This window comes from Pseudorca crassidens, chromosome 13 (assembly GCF_039906515.1).
Source record: "Pseudorca crassidens isolate mPseCra1 chromosome 13, mPseCra1.hap1, whole genome shotgun sequence".
NCBI lineage: Eukaryota > Metazoa > Chordata > Mammalia > Artiodactyla > Delphinidae > Pseudorca > Pseudorca crassidens.
Window position 1 is genome coordinate 32645492 of NC_090308.1, and position 18268 is coordinate 32663759.

General features: G+C 34.8%; 1 protein-coding gene across 2 annotated transcripts in view; it reads right to left on the minus strand.

Moving 5' to 3' along the window:
* Positions 1-18268, minus strand: part of LAMA2 (laminin subunit alpha 2) — a 591238-nt gene that overhangs the window by 190943 nt on the left and 382027 nt on the right. For both annotated transcript variants that reach the window (XM_067702129.1, XM_067702128.1), the window contains exons 21-24: positions 17269-17449; positions 14278-14414; positions 2617-2853; positions 667-810 (exon numbers count right to left, since the gene is read on the minus strand). In XM_067702129.1, the coding sequence (XP_067558230.1) occupies positions 667-810; positions 2617-2853; positions 14278-14414; positions 17269-17449 (699 nt within the window). The remainder of the gene's footprint in view (positions 1-666; positions 811-2616; positions 2854-14277; positions 14415-17268; positions 17450-18268) is intronic.

Sequence of the window (18268 nt, forward strand, 5' to 3'; positions counted from 1 at the left end):
ATACTCTAATAAAGATGTTAAAAAAAAAAGAGTGATAGACTGCATGTCTCTCTGCAGCCCCATCCCCTTCTGATGAAGTGTTCTCATGAGAAACAGAACTCGTGCACAATGAACAGGTAGGAGAGGGCATAAACCCTTCTGACTTGTTTGCATAGTGAAATCCACAACATCTGTGAAAACTGGTCTTTTACACTAACAATAAGTAGAGTTTAAAAGTAGGAAGACTTAAAGGAAAATTAAGGCAAAAATGAACTTTTTTCCACCCTAAAGAGTGATGATTCTCTAAGCCTGGTTGGACTAAATGCGCAAGTTCTGGTTTTCATTACTGCATGAACACACATCTATCTTCCCGCTCTGGTGCCCTTGCTCTTCAGAGGGCAGCTTCTTCCCATCCCCAAACATAACATTTCCCTTATAATGTTTTCCTTTTTCACTCGGCATCTATTTCCTCGTCCGCAATAAATGAACTCTTTTAAAGGCAGGATAAAAACGATATTTACTCCAACTGTCTAATGGCGCACAGCCCCTCTACCCGTTCTAAACGTGCGCAGGGGAAAAGGTTACTTAAATGTTTTGCCATTTCCTCCTACCCCTCAGTGCCTGGCTAAAAGACGCCAGCAGGAACTAACATTATACCATTACATGGCTCAGCAGTTCCTTACTCACCCACGTATGGATCAGTCCTTTTGCTTCAGAACACTGAGTAGTGGCGCCGAAGCAATAGCAGCTGCTGCAGCCAAGTGGGTTCTTGGCCTCAAGTCCGAATTTGCCAAGCCGGCACCTGTCACAGCGGACGCCTTCCACATTCACCTGAAGAAAGATGAGAGATCCCCAGAGTCCATACGGTGACATGGTGAGAGCAATAAACTCAAGAATGAATAACAGGAGCACATTTTAAAGACAATGAAACAAAAAATAAAAGAATGCTGAATAGTAGACTCACGTCCCAAATAGCATATGCAGTTAATCTCTTTGTTAGCATGGCATGGGTCTAAAAAAATGCTTTATTTATAAATGCATGCATTACTAAGGATATTGTATATTGTTTTTTAAATTTAGGCAGCACATTTCCCATTATTCCACTGTGAGGAATATGAAAGAGTCATAAGAATTTTGAAAGCAAAATAAAAACATTGATTCCTAGACAGTGGTGTGATGCAAAGCTGTAAAAAACAGGCAATATGTTAAAATATAGATTTATATAATTATTATTGAATACTGTATATACACACATATAGCATGTATTAAGTATAATGTATAATCATAATTATAATATGTAATAATGCAGCATCATACTTTGTGCTTTGTCTAGGACTTTTAATGGCAGAATCTTCCATTTTCTTAAATTCTCAAGACTCTTAACAACCACTCCCTAGATTTCATCTTTCTGTTTCCTCTGACTCTCTTTGCATAGACTTTTTCTTGTAAAGATACTTCTGATACAGTCTTTACTGCATTTATCCTGGGACTGATTTTCCAGAAAAATAAGGGAGAAAAAAATCCTTCTTAACCTTTTTTTTAAAAAAATTTATTTTATTTTTATTTATTTTTGGCTGCTTTGGGTTTTTGTTGCTGCACGTGAGCTTTCTCTAGTTGCAGCGAGTGGGGGCTACTCTTCGTTGCAGTGCGCGGGCTTCTCATTGTGGTGGCTTCTCTTGTTGCAGAGCATGGGCTCTAGGCTTGTGGGCTTCAGTAGTTGTGGCTCATGGGCTCTAGAGCACAGGCTTAGCAGTTGTGGCACACGGGCTTAGTTGCTCCGCGGCATGTGGGATCTTCCCAGACCAGGGCTCAAACCCATGTCCCCTGTATTGGCAGGCGGATTCTTAACCACTGCACCACCAGGGAAGCCCTTCTTACCCTTTTTAATTGGCTGTTTTCCTATGTCATTTAACAATATTAATGAGGACTGAAATTTGCATATAGTCACTGTTTGTAATGTCACTGCTTATACGTGATGAAGTTTTACTGAACTTTCACAGCAGTAAATCTATTTTTCAGTGTACAGTGATTGCGGATTAATTTGAGGAGAAAATTTTTTTTAAATCAACCTTATCATTTAGCTGTGATTTTCTCTGATGATGCTTAAGAGAACTTTTTTTTCTCTCCCCCGTTATTCTTGTTGAAGCAAAGTGAATATGTAAAGGCAAACTGAACTTTACTGTCGAAAATATATCGTTTATATGAGCTAGAAAAATATGTTGGGTTTTGGTTGAAAATCAGTTCTTAAAAATCAGTGCTAGGGCTTCCCTGGTGGCGCAGTGGTTGAGAGTCCGCCTGCCGATGCAGGGGACACGGGTTCGTGCCCCGGTCCGGGAAGATTCCACATGCCGCGGAGCGGCTGGGCCCGTGAGCCATGGCCGCTGAGCCTGCGTGTCCGGAGCCTGTGCTCCACAACGGGAGAGGCCACAACAGTGAGAGGCCCGCGTACCGCAAAAAAAAAAAAAAAAATCAGTGCTTATCTGTATGCTAGAATAAAACTGTGTCTGGCAATGAATTTTCATTTGTCTGTCTGTTTGGCCTAATGATGCAGGAATAAATAACTGAATGAAGTTAAAGCTGAGCAATGGAAATAGAACTGAGTAAGGTTTTTCCTTCCTGAATTTCAGCAGCACTTACCTTACAAGTACACTGCCCAGTCTTATCAGTACAGGAGCATTTTTTAGTCTCTAAATCACAGGTTGAGTCATCAGTCCCTGGCAGGAAGCAGTCACAGGGATTGCAGTGAGGGTAGCTCCAGTGGCCTCGATTGCACTCTGTACATTTTGCACCAGAGAATTTGGGACGACAGTTGCATTGCCCCGTGTTTATATTGCATTGGAAATCCAAGGATCCCACCGAGCTGCAGTTACAAGGCTATGGAGGAGATAAAAACAGCAATGATTAACATCATTTCATGGGCAATATCTTTAAATTTTAATTCTAATGTTTCTATGCTTCCATTAAGCACATATTAATCATGTGTCTGTTATATGCTTTGTACTGTTCTAGTTCAGTCGCTTGGGAAACATCAGTGAACATAATGTTAAAATTGCTTCCTGCATTTACTAAAATATATGAGTGTCCAGAAACCATAAAGCTATTGAATAAGAAAGAAACTGTGTTTTCTCTGTCTTTGTGGTGAGCAGGAGTTAGGTATAGGTTTTCTTCAAATACTTCTTACTTCAAAGATTGAAATTTAGACAAAGCCATTTTACCTTATCATTTCATTTTTATAGCATTTATTGTATAGAGACATACCTTACAATCTAATGTACATAAATATAAGTAAATACATAAATATAACACAGTGGAATAAGCATGATGTAATAGGGAAAATGTAAAATGCTATGAGAATGTATAAAAAGCACCAAACCAGATGTGGGGAAGCCAGGGAGAATTTAGAGGAGAAGTGATATCTAGGATGTTGTGTTTTAGAATTAGGTTTGCAGAAAAGCCCAGTCTGAGGTGCTTTGCTGGTAACCTTTTTTTTTCTTCCTAGATATGCATAGGATTTTCTCTTTATATATGTAATTTGAAATTTTGCTAGAATTGTTTTTTTAATGCTCATTCCAAACCTTTTATTTTAAACACTAAAAAAAAAAAAAAGGTAGGGGCTTCCCTGGTGGCACAGTGGTTGAGAGTCTGCCTGCTGATGCAGGGGACATGGGTTCCTGTCCCGGTCCAGGAGGATCCCACATGCCGCGGAGCGGCTAGGCCTGTGAGCCATGGCCGTTGAGCCTGTGCATCCGGAGCCTGTGCTCCGCAGTGGGAGAGGCCACAACAGTGAGAGGCCCGCGTACCGCAAAAAAAAAAAAAAAAAAAGTTTAAGCAATTAAAAAGTGATGAGACCATTAAAAAATTCCTATTGCTAGGGTGATGAGAGGCCCTTGGAAAATTTTAACCTATACAAACAAATAAGACTGGATTAAACCCATTCCAGAGTATTGAAGCTATTAAGATTATTAGGCTGTGAAATATGCTGCCAAGGAAGTGCCAGATCCACCACCTCCTGAGACACTTAAAACTCAACTAACAAAACAGTACAAAATGTATTTCTGGGAAAAGGAAACTAGCACAGAAGGGGATCAAGCTACTAATTAAAGATATCTTTTTGTTTTCCTTCTGATATTCATGTTTAAGCAGCTACTTTTTTTTTTTTTTTAAGAGGGAGGAGATATGGGGGTTATATGTATACATATAGCTGATTCACTTTTTTATATAGCAGAAACTAATATACCATTGTAAAGCAATTATATTCCAAAGAAGATGTTAAAAAATATTAAAAACATAAAAAAGTTAAAAAATAAAATAAAATGATGCCAAGTTTTGCTATAATTTTTAAAAGCTTGAGTCTTTTTAAAAATTAATTTACTGGAACATGGTGAGTTCTTTCAGTTTGAGAATAAAATTGCTCTTTAATTCAGTGCTATTTCTTCAAATTTGTTTTTGATTTTTACTTCTGTTCTAATTTATCAATATTCTTCTTCAGGATCACTTATAATTCTTAAAGTACAACATTTTTGTGTGTCTGCCAAATCAATAATATACTACTGTTTTCTGTAGTCGTTTCCCTATTTGCCTCTCAAATTTGTTCTCCATTTTGTCCTTTCCATTCTACACCATGAAAATTCTGTTGTATGTATATACCACCAATACTTATTTTAATTACACTGCTGCATTTTTAGCTTCTTTTCAATAATTTCTTTATCTCACCTCATCAGCAATCTTCAATTGCTGCTCATCCACATGTCTCTTCGTCTCCTATTGCTTAAGGCTCTCTGTTTCTGATTTACAGCTCATAGTTCCTTGCATTTTAATTAAAATTCAAGTGGATTTCTAAATGTTATTTAAGGTCTTGGAATACATCATTTTCACAGATCAGCTGTGCCAGTGATTACTCTGCTGCCTCTGAGCTCTAAACTCACTCCTCCTTGCCCTGCTTTGTGATATTGCAGTTAGACCCTGTGGACACCTCTCCCTGGCCAGGTAGCAGAACATTAGGCTTATTCATTAGAAGGCCATAGTGATGGAAAGACATTTCTGTTCTGGGTTCTGGGTCTTCATTACTATTGCCATCATTATTATTTAATTATTTAGCATGGGAGCCCAGAGGCCCAGAAAGAATTCTAGCTATGCCATCAGGCCACTCTCTCCCCTAGGCTGCTTAGGTCTGCACACAAGCTCTGTCCACAACAGGCTGCTTCTATGTAGCTCCAGCATACCCATAACCTCCAGCAATGATGGGTAGCCTCTATAGACCAACACTTGCCCACAAACTCTGGCAAGTTTTGTGTATTATTATTATTGTTTGTGTTTTACCACCAGCAGGCTATGCATTCCTGTAGTAGCCACATTCTTTTCAACTATGTCTGAACCTAAGCCTTGTTGGGAGTGGGGGGCAGGGGGATGCCTTCCCCTAGCCCTTGGTTCCTTTATTGTCCACCACCCCTCAGCCTGGAAGTAGTAGCTACTCTTTTGTACCTACTACTTCAGGACATTTTATATCCCTCTTTTATCCTTTTTACCGGTTAACAATTCTTTATATTCTACTTTCACTGTTTCAACAACTAGTGTGGTTTCTGTCCCCCAAGTGAGTACCACTTGTCTCTGTGTCTGCGTTTGCCACCATACAGGCTTTGTACTTAGTCTATGACCTCTTTTTGGTGACTTTCTATTAATTATCCTTCTCAGATCTACAGCTCTGTGGCATACTCAAATGCATAACAACTTGCCAAATTTCCAGATCCAAGTCTGGCTGGATCTCACTTTGCATTTCTCACACTTTCATTGCTCAGCTTAATTCTTATACCCACTACTACTAGGGCTATTCCTGCTTCTGCTCCTGCCAGCAGTTTACTTATGGGACAACACTTTCCAGGCTGTGATGTACAATCACCAGCTTTCCATCTATTATCTCTTCCCTGTCGAAATGTTTGGTGAAATATTTTCCCAGATTCTGATATTAAAATATCACCTGGCCTTATTTTTGGTGTCTTTCTGGTTCAGTATTTTTCTGTCTTCACTGCTATCCAGTAAAAAGGTCTGCAGTAGGGGATGCTCCTAAAAGGTATTTTAAACTCAAAGATCTAAAATGTGATTATGTATTATACTACAAACATGGCTATAGTTTCCAAAGCATAGAACAAACAACCACCATCCCCCCAAGTAACTCGTTCTTATAGAACATCAGATGTAGAATGAGAATTCAAAATAAGGATGACTGAGCTTCCCTGGTGGCGCAGTGGTTGGGAGTCCGCCTGCCGATGCAGGGGACACGAGTTCGTGCCCCGCTCCGGGAAGATCCCACATGCCGCGGAGCGGCTGGGCCCGTGAGTCATGGCCGCTGAGCCTGCGCGTCCGGAGCCTGTGCTCCGCAATGGGAGAGGCCACAACAGTGAGAGACCCGCGTACCGCAAAAAAAAAACAAAAACAAAATAAGGATGACTGACTTATTCCTTTAAATAACTTTTCCTTGACTCATTTAAACAAAACTGACCATAATCAGAAAGAGAAAATTATATGCTATGGAAACTATAATCATGCAATAACTTTAAAAATTGTTTTATGAGATAGAGATACTTAACTAAAATAGATGTCTTAGACTTTATTAACTAAAATAACTGTCTTTAGACTTTAACTAAAATATGAAATGTCTGCTACAAATTTATTATTATAAAACGAAAGCATTAATACTTAAAGACTAGTCAACAGTACAGATAGACATTGGGACCTTTCCAAATCAGGGAGTTTATTCAGGAAGTTATAGTAGAGAATAAAAGAGACCATTAACCATATGTTTAGACAGTACTATAGCCAACATGAAATGTAAATCATAATTAGATGTAATGTTTGTTTAGCAATAGAAGATTTATGCACTATTCCCCTGCTAGTGAAAGATGGCAGGCTTTGTATTCTAGTTCAATAAAAGCTCAGATGATGTGTGTGCTCACACCTCAGCACAGAGAAATTATCCATGACACAAAGAAATGAAAGCTATAAATCTCAAATCACTGTTCATTTAGATTATAATCATCCAAGATTTTTAAATAGTAGGATACCTGCTTATAAATATTTGTGAGGGCTGTATGAATTTTTTTGTAATTATTCATAATTATGAAGTGTCTAGCTATTCAGAAATTTAGATTTTTAACAGTTGTTCAAAGTAATCAAAATATTTCGATCGACTTCAGTCAACATAATGTTTATTCAATGATCAGTAAATATAATGGAATCAAACATACAAATGCTTAAAAATAACTTGGTCTACATTCTATCCTGATTTACATCCTGAACATTAAGCATCAGCTTCAATTTCAGGGGTTTCATTAGAGTTTGGCCACATCATAGGATTTTGTAGATAACATGGAACCCTCTTAAGTTTATGTACAACTTATTCATGAGTCAAGCGATGGGGCAGATGCTTGGATTTGAGGTTGAAAATGCAAAATGTCAGTCATAGAAACTTAAAATGTTGTTCATACTCATCAAAAATCTTTGGAACTCTTGAAAAATTTTTGTTTTGTTTCCAAAAATGTAGATCTATGGACCTTCAAACTTAATATTGCTATTGGCAATAGAAAAATGAGCATCCTGTCCAGTTTTGAATTTAATCACATGTCTAACTGAAGTCATGTATCTGCACTTCCTTGAACAGTCACCAATACTCTTGTTTTCCTCTAGATCAGTGTATCTAGACGAATGTATTCAGATATTTTATCATATATGTAAGAATGGTTACAGAGTCTACACGTGTGCTGACTCAGTAGAAAATAATAGTTTACATCTCTATAGGGTACTACCATGGAGTCAAACAGGCCACACTTGGTCATTATGTTCCAGTATTTCTCAGTCCAATGTGATCAACTGGAATGGCTCTCACTAACATCAAAAATGCCCTTATTTATTGCTCTTAAATTTAATGGACACAGTTCAGCCCTAATCTTACTTGACCTTCGTGTTGCACTAGGCACTAAAGAATATTCCTTCTTTTTAAACAGTCTTAGTTTTTAGAGCACTTACTGGTTTATCTCCTCTCTTTTAATCTGTTAAACTATAAAACTAAGAACAAAATACATACAGAAATAAAAACCAAGAAATAACTGTTTTCAAACATTGGATAACAGGAAGCGAAGGACTGTGATTTTTGAGAGAAGGAAAACAAATGAGTTAGAACATAAAGGCAGTCTAGTCTGCAACCCAAAGACGGGAAACCCAAATAAAGCCCAAAACTATAGCTGAATTGAGAAACAGCGTAGAGTTTGGAGAAGCCGAGGCAATTAGAATTTATGGAAGACAAGTAGAATATGTGTCCCAAAAGAAGGAAGTTAGAGAGAAAATTCCAGAGATATGCAGAAGGGTTCCCTTGAGTCGTTGGCTAAGTACTGATCTGTGCATGCATGGAATGAAATTCTACATGGTTGGAGAAAAAATAATTGGAAAGCCTGAGGCTGAAAAATTCCTAGGGTCCACAGAAAGCTTGGAATAATTCATATTCCCAATAGCCAGAGTGAACAGATAGTAATGCACTGGGTAGTGTTCTCAATGTATTTAGCACCTTAGTAGTAGGGCTAAGTGATTCCTAGATTAAAGGCTGCTCTGGACCTTCCCTAATAAAATTTAAAAGCAAGCATCAAAAGGATTCAAGTGATCGGTGAGTAACTAACCTGATAGCCAGGATAAAGTTCAACTCTCTTTAAAGGAATACAACAAAATCTAATGTGCAACAATGAAAAAATGTACAACATCTGGCATCCAAATAAAAATCACCAGTCACGCAAAGAAGCAAGAAAATATAGTTCATAACCAGGAAAAAAAATCAACCAGTAAGCATGATCTTGAAATAAAACAAATGATGGAATTAGCAAAAAACTACCTTACAAAAACCAATATTTATAAATATTATAAATAAATATTCTCAAGGATAAATGAAAAATGTGAATATAAGGAGGAGAGAAATGAAAGATATAAAAAGATACAAAAGGAAATTTAAAGATGAAAGATACATATTTGAAATGAAAAAAGACTAGCAACTGGATTAACAACAGATTAGATACTACAGAAGAAAAAAAAAATCAGTGAATTTGAACACCTAACAATAGATACTAACAAAAATGAAGAATATAGAAAAAAGAAGAATGAAAGAATAAACAGTTCAGTGAGTTGTGGGAAAATATCATGTGGTCCAACACATACATAATGAGTTCCAGAAGGAGACAATGGGGATGAAAAACAAACAAACAAAATTTTAAAGATACAATGGCTGGAAAATTTCCAACTTTGATGAAATCTGCAATCCCACAGATTCAAGTCCAACTAACCCCCTGAGAAATGAATATAAGGTGACTACAAAAAGACAACATAATCAAATTGCTGAAAAACAGGATTTAGGATTATATACTCAGAAACAATAACTTTGAAAAATGAAGGAAAAGTAGAGACTTCTTGGTAACAAAAATGGAAAGAATCATTGTCAGCAGACCTGAAATACTAGAAATAATAATAATAATAGAAATTTGGATGTATCCAAAGGAATAAAGAGCACTAGAATTGATATTTACATAGAAAAGCAGAAAATAAGTTTTTTCTCCTTTTGAAAAAATAATTGATTATTTAAATCAAAATCATAAGATTATATTGTGGGATATATAATATACAGAAGTAAAATATATGACAACAATAGCATAAAGATAAGAAAGAAAATTAGAGGTTTACCCTTGCAAGTTTCTTATGTTAAATGTAAAGTGTTAAAACATTATTTTAAGGTACATTATGAAAAGTTAAAGATGTATATCCCTAGACAAAGACAAAAATATAAAATAAATAAGTAGAGCTAAGAAGTCAAAGTGAATATAAAACGTAATTATAAAAAATTACTCAGTCCAAAGTGAGGTAGAAAAAGAAGAAAAATGAAGGTAAGAGCAGATAGGGCAAATATAAAGCAAATAGCAAAATGTAGACTTAATCCATTCAGACTGATAATTGCATTAAGTGGAAATGATTTAAATACTTGAATTAAGAGGCAGAAGCATTAAGATAAACATTAAACTATTTTTAAAAAGAGATGGAATAAATGATAATGTTTAAAAATGTATACGACCACAAAAACACCAATCAGAAGAAAGACAGAATAGCTATATGAATATGATAAAAAGTACACTTCAGAACAAGGAACATTATCATGGATAAACAGGGATGCTTCATAATGATAAAGGCATCAACTTTTCAAAAAGATAGATTCATCTTAAATGAGCATACACCTAATATCACTGCTACAAAATACATGAATCAAAACCCGAGAGAACTGAAAGAAGAAATAGATCACAGGTATAGCTCAACATCCTCAGGTATTGAGAAAACATGCAGACATAAAAATCATTAAAGATAATTGACTTTTATAGAAGATTTTATCCAACGGTGCCAGAACATAACACACCTTGTTTTCAAGGACACACGTTAATCAAAATGGATACGATTCTGAGACAAAAAACAAATCTCTATATATTCAAAAGGACTAAAAAATACAAATTACGTTTTCAGACCAATACAGAACTAGATGACAATAATAGAAAGAGATCTTGAAAACTCCCAAATATTTGCAAATTAAAGAACATACTTTTAAATAATCATTGGATTAAAAATAAAATAAGTAAGAATATTTTAAACAATGAAAATTGAGACACAACATATCAAAATGTATGGGATACAATTAAAGTAGTGCCTGGAAGGAAATTTATAATATGAATTGCTTATATTAGTAAAGAAGAAAGATCTCAAGTCAATAATCTAAGTTTTCACCTTAAGAAACATGAAACGCAAGGGCAAATTAACTTCAAAGTAAGAAAAAAAAAAGGGATGTTAAAATAAACCTTTGAAAACATTCCTCCATTCAGTTCATTTAATATGTTATCAAATTTATTGTTTTAAGTTGTTCAGATTATTCCCATATTATTCTTTTAATGTCTATAGGATCTATAGTTATGTCCCCTTCTTTATTCATCATTTTATTTGTTTCTTCTCTCTTTTTTTCTTGATCAATCTTCTTAGAGTATTGTCAACTTTATTAAACTTTCCAAAGAATCAGTTTTGGGCTTCACTGACTTTTTTCTAGAGTATTTTTATTTTCTATTTCATTGATTATGTAAACGCTTCAGAAATTATGTGATGGGAATACTTCCCAATCTATTCCATGAGGCTAGCAGTACCCCGATACCAAAACTGGAAAACAACACTACGAAAAATATAAACCAATATTCCTTATGAATGTAGATCCAAAAACCATTTACAAAATGCTAGCAAACATAATCTAAAATAATTCTAAAAGAATAATTCCCCATGATCAAGCAGGGTTTATCTGAGGATTACAAAGTTGGATCAACATTTGAAAATCAATCAATATGATTCACCATATTAAGAGCTTAAAAAGAAAAATCATATGATCATCTCAATAGCTGCAGAAATTCATTTGACAAAATTGAACACACATTCCTGATAAAAGTTCTTAGCAACCTAGGAACATGAGAGACATCCTAAAACTGATAAAGAGCATCTGTAAGTAAAATATAGCTAACATCATTCTTAATTATGTTTTAATTATAAAAGACTGAATGCTTTCTACTTAACAGAAGGAATGAGGCAAAGATGTTTGCTCCAACTTCTTCTAGTCAACAATTTACTGCAGTAGGTCAAGAAAATGAAATAAAACTTATATGGATTGGAGAGGAAGAAGTAAAACTCAATTTGCAGATGACACTATTGTCTAGATAAAAAATCCTAATGAATCTACCAAAAAGCAAGTAAAACTAATAAGCTTAGGAAGATTGCAGTATAGAAGGTTAATGTATAAAAATAATTGTATTTTTCTGTTCTAGTAACAAACAATTGGAAACTGAAATGGAACAAATAATAGCATTTGCATCAAAAATATGAAATACAACAGTAAATTTAATAATGCACATGCAAGTCTTGCACACCAAAACCTATAAAACATTGTTGAGGAAAATGATAAAGACTTAACTAAATGGAAAGTTATGCCATGTTCATGCACTGGAAGATCTGATGTTCTTAACACGTCAATTTTTCCCAAATTGACCTGTAGATTTAACATAATCCCAATGAAATCTTAGCAGCCTTTTAAGAAAGAAATTGGGAAGCTGAGTTGTCAATTTATATGGAAATGCAAAGGATTCAATGTAACCAAATGGTATGGGAAATGATGAACAAGGTTGGAGAGCTTATACCACCTAATTTCATTCCTTGCTAGAAAGCTACAGTGATCAAGACAGTGTGCTGTCAGCATAAGGATAAACATAAATCAATGAAACAGAATAGAGTCCAGAAATGTGTGAACGCATATATGGTCAGTTTATTTTGACAAAGGAATCAAAGTAATTCAATGGGGAAAATAAGATAGCCTTTTCAACAATTGGTGTTGGAAAAATTGGACATCCAGAAAAAAAGTGAATTTTGACCTTTACTTTACACCGTACATAAAAATTAATATTGAAAATTGAACATGGACCCAAATTTAAGACATAAAACTGTAAAAATTCTTGAAGAAAACACAGGAGAGATACTTTAGACCTTTAAGAAATATAAATTGACTTCCTAGATGGACCATAAAAAGCATGAACCATGAAAGAAAAAGATAATAAACTAATTTTTATAAAAATTAAAGATACTTAGAGGAATTGAAAAGCAAGTCATATACTAGGAGAAAACAGTTGCAGAACTAGATGTATTAAAGGGCTAGTATCCTGAATATAAAAAGAACTCTTTCAACTTATTACTAAGTAAACAAACAACCCCAAATAAAAATAGGCAAAAGATTTAAATAGGCATCCAGAAGATATATAACTGACAAAAAACCAAAATTATTCCTAATATCATTGGACAAAAAAGAAAAGAATGCAAATATATGAATACACACCCAATTGAATGCTTAAAGTAAAAAAAAAGACTTAGAATCTTCAGTACAGGCAGGGATGTGGAGCATTCTTGTGAAGAGGAATGAAAATGTGTCTACACACTTGCTTTTGACATTTATACACTAATGGTCACAGCAAAATTATTCATAATAGGACCAAACTGGAAATGACCCAAGTCATGGCATATCATACAATGAAAAACTATCAAACAAGAAAAAAGAACTACTGATAAGATATAACAGATGGATGAATTACAAAAGCATTATACTAAGTAGAGGAAGCCAAACTAAAAATAATCCCCCAAAACAAACAAAAAACCCTCCAAAAAACAACATGGAATATGACTATATTTATGTGAGTTTGTAGAAATGGCAAAAGTACAGTGATAGAATGAAAAGAGTAGTTTCCTGGTGCTGATTGGGGGCGGGGGGCAGGGGAAGTAGACTGCAATGGAGCACAAGGGTTGGTTATACAACTGTAATCATCGATCAAAACTCATCACTTTAAACAGGTGAATTGTATTTTATTTAATTAAAGTCTCACAAAAAGCTGACAAAAAACCCCAAACTCATCACTTTTCCTTTTTGAACTTGCATCTCCTCCTATAATCCCTCTAGCAGTAAATGATACGATCACCTGTTGCAAAGCAATACCTGGCAGGCATCCCTATGCCTTCTCTTTCTTACCCCCTAAATACATGAGTTCAGCAGGCCAAATCAGTCTAGGAGTTCTATAACTTAGCTTGCCGCCTAAATGTTAGTGGATAATTGGCTGGGGCCAAAACCTCTGTCAACTCTCACCAACGTTTCTGCAAAGGCCTTACAAGCAACCTTCTACCCTGAGGCTGTATAGATTTCTCTAAATCTGAGTCTGGTCATATCACTTTCTACGGTCCACTCATGAAAAAAAAAAAATGGGTAGTTTTCTAAGCTAAAGGTTGTTTATATGACTCTTCAGAATCCTCTCACCTACTTCCTGAAAACTGACACCTAGGTATAAGTTGGGAGAAATTCTTATGGATTTTTGGCAAATTCTTTTAATTCATTCTTAATTTCCTTGTACTTTGCAGATATATTCATTGTGTGTAGGTATGAAGTTATAGATGTTTCCGGTTTTATTTTCGAATTTTTGGTTCTTTTTCCTCCTTTTTTTTTGGTAAGTATCATGGATGAAGCTACATAAATGTATATTTACTTTATCATCTTTCCCACAAGTAAAATGTAAGATACTGATCAATACCTGCAAGCATGCTATAGTGATAGTTCTGTATTGTTTTGTAATATAATATTGACTTTTGAAATGCCCGACTACTGAGGTCTACCAAAATAGAAATCCTTAAAAGACATTATGAGATGAAATAAAGCAATTCACTCACCTTACAACCAGTGGTAATGCTGTGGCCCCAGGTGTTAGGTACACATTTAGAACATTTCTCTCCAATGGTATTGGGTGGGCAAATGCATCGACCAGTCTTTGGGTCACAATTATTACCCAGATGGGAACAGTCGCAAGCTTCACAGGTGAAAGGATAAAAAAGAAAAAAAATAATTTGATATAAAGTGTTTGTGTTCGTTTTTTTTGCGATTTGTGTCATCTTATTTGGTTAAAGATCCTTGAAAATGACTCACCTCATTCATCTTTTATATTATAGTACAGTGTATTTCAGAGGCGTTGTTCAATAAATATATACTGAATTTCATTTAATAATTTTAAAGGGTAAAACATTTTTGCTTTTCGATTAAGGAGAAAAAGAACCGATGTATCAGATTCCCTGTTAACTGTATTCCCTTATATCTGGATACTATCAAGGTTACAATTCTGTTTCTATATTTATTTTAAGTTCATAACTAATGTTTCTGTGCTGTATAGATTAATATTTCCTTCCTGTTGATGACTCAGATTTGCAATAAAAACAATAAGCTTAATAAGCTTCCTAAATTCAGTATATCGTACATTTAATTAAAATGACATCAGGATATTTCAGTTGTGCAAATATTTTTTAAATAGTTGAACTACAGAAATATATTTACATATAAAAATATTTTTTGAGTTTCATTTACCACCTGCATTATTTCTTTTCAATGGATTTTTCATTTTCCTAGCTATGACACTATATATGAAGAGTGCAAACATCCCTATCTATTGCACTTTCTCAAAGAATGCAAAAATAAGATCTGACGGAAAAAAAAAAGATTTGAGAAGATCTTCAAAGCCATTCAAGACAAGGAGTGCACGTCACTTATTAGCTATAGTTGACTCAGTTGCTGAGTATACCTTAGTGCAGCATTTCAAATCAAAAAAGTGAAAGAGAAAAATACCATCAAATACTCAGATTCAAATAGAAGACTAATGTTACGAGAAATCTTTAATTAGTTATATGATGATTAAATCTTTTTAAAAATACATTTAGTTTATTTGATTAAGTTCACTTTTCAAGGGATCACAATGATCATTGCTCACAGCAATGATATGAAATGTCATGTGAAAAATGTGCAGCACAATGCTTGACATAAATGTTAGCGGTTGTTTTTATTATTGTTGTTGTTGCTAATTTTAAGCCAAAGGATTTATTTTATATATACCCTTTATTAAGAAGAAAAATATTTTCACATTATGTTTAAACTTATGCGCTAAAGAATGTCTTGGGACAGTTACAATCTACTTGCAAGTAGAAATTCTCTAAGTAGTTCTTCAATGGAAGCACAACACTGAATAGGAAGACTTGAGTAATTAGCTAGTTTTCCCTACCAAAACAGAATGTTCATCACAATTGATAATACTAATAAACAAAAATGATGATGATGATGAACACTTACATAACACTTTTAGTGCCAGGCATTTCTCTGAATCTTTTATAGCCATTAACTCAACTAATTCTTACAAAACCCCAGTGAGGTAGATACTATTATTTTCCTGACTTAATAGATGAATTTTGCAGAGGGACAGTGAGGCCAGGTCACTCAGTCAAGGTCATATAACTAGTTGCTGGTGCAGTCACTAAACAAATCCAAGCTCTTTGGTGAGAGTCATGCTCTCAACCATAACGCTATCCTGCCTGTCCTGTGCTATATTTTTTTCTGTCCTGCTTCTCCAGGTTCGAATGCTACTAAGTTTGCATTTCTAAAATGTTATCACTGTTTCATAATTTAAAATAATTTTTTTAGTATTTATAATTTCTGGTAGTGGATATATTTGAATGTGTAGTCCTTTTTCATCAATTCAGATTCAGTGAAAATGCTAGTGAGAGTTGTGTTTATAAAGAACAGAGTATATTTTAAAATGCAGCTCTATAAATTTTTTAGTATATACAGATATTGCCTTAGAGATCATACATAGATTCTTAGAGGATCTGTAATTATAATATTCAGAATAACTTATAATGGCTGAATTTATGATAAAACCTGTATACATCAGAAGTGGTTGAGAATATCTGAAAGGTATTGGCTTTTAAAAGAACTTTAAATATTATTCCTGCCACTTCTCACATAAATTTGCTACAGTAGTCAATAACAGAATCTTAAAATCTTGCCATGTATTTATTATGGTGCTGTGAGTGTAAGAGTACCATCAATGTTGCATCAGTGAGTTTAGTAAACAAGGGTAATATTCAACCTAGTGACTGTTGGAATAGGGGTCAATTCCAACTTAGTGGCATAAAATTAAGGCAAATGTTCAATCTTTACTTTCATCTGTAGTGTGCTAATTCCTATTTTCTTCATTCAGGATCTGTAGGAAGGCTGTGGCCGGACATAGGAGAACACTGCTTGAGGGAGCCATGGTTAAAAAACCTGGCTTGCAATTTCTCAGGAACTGACAAATATCTAGAGCCAATCTATTTCTCTCTCAGAACATCACAGTTTTCAAGGCACCTGGAAGTAGATGAAAACATTTTTTTTTTTTTTTGTACCAGAGAAAGATATTAACTTCCCTGATCCTTGTTCCAATTTTGCAATAGGAAGAGTAAAAGTTGAACTGTATTAGCCTGCGAGTAATGTTTAAACTAAGGTAACTTTGGCACCAGAAAAACTGAACATCTGACTTTCAAGCTGCAGTAGCCTTTGAGCGACTGGCTGAATAGAGGTCACAGAAAGGAAGGGAGAGCAGAACTGGGACCTGCTGATGGATTTTTATTGCAAGCACAGTTATTTATAGGGCAGTGTTTCAAACTGCAATTTATTTCATCTAATTTATTTTAAAAAAAAATATATATGTTAGGTTAAATATTATTTGCATTATATATCAATACTTGCTTGTTGTCAAAGTGTATTTCCCTTAACTTCTGGGAACCTTGTAGAACCAACTGTTACAAATGCTTAAACACCAAAAGCAGATAATGAATGCATGGAGCTTAGTCTCATTTACAGACCTGTGCATCCTCCTTCTTGAAAGTTGAAATAGCCGTGGGCACAGCGATCACATTTCTTTCCTGTTACTCCGGGCTGGCACCAACATTGACCACTCTCTTCGCAGTCAAATGATTTAGACCCAAAGGAATTGCAGTTGCAGGGAATACACCCCCTTGCTGATTGGAGGCCAAAGGTTTCAGGCTGGCATAGAAGAGGAAAGAGAAAAATTACATTTAAATCAATTAATTCACAATGGCACAGATGCACGGTAAGATCAGGTGGGAAAAGAGGAGCCTGGGGTTATCCAGGCTCTTCAGTGATGTTATGACAACTGGGCTGTCATTTAATCTAACGGACCTTTTCTATAATGTCCAAAAGAAAAGTTCAATTACTTTGAAATTCTATCAAGATTATTGGAAGAATTAGGGCACTATTATTGTCTGTTATATTTTCACCGGCGTTTCCCTACACCTCTCAAGATTCTAATGGAAATGTGGAAATAAGCGAGGGTGGCATTTCTATTTAATTAAAAATTTTTCTTGTTTCATTCCTAATAATCTGAATTGATTATTTTCAGATCTTATTAAGTCCTTTTACTTGGTAAATATGTTTTCAATATTATTGGCCAGCAGTCTAAAGTTAAAATAAATCTTTTTTTCCCTCTTATATTTGATGTAATTTTTGTCGTATATCCATAAATACTTCTAATCATCACTACAGGGCTCACATTATAAATATAACTCTTAGGTTATGCCTATACTGACAAAATAAGTGGTTTGACTGATATCTCGTTTGTTGGGTTTCATTCTAACGATCAAAACTGATTTGTGAGATCACATATCAAAGCACCAGATTAGGTTGAAAAAGGGAAACTTTCATCCTCTGATGAGTGATTCATATGCATATCTCTTATCTATTTATAACAAATAACCTTCCATGGTCAAGCATTACTAGCTTTGGCTGACTTTCTGGAAATACATGTTATCAGACCTAGAGTGACTATGTTAGAAAATGCTGATG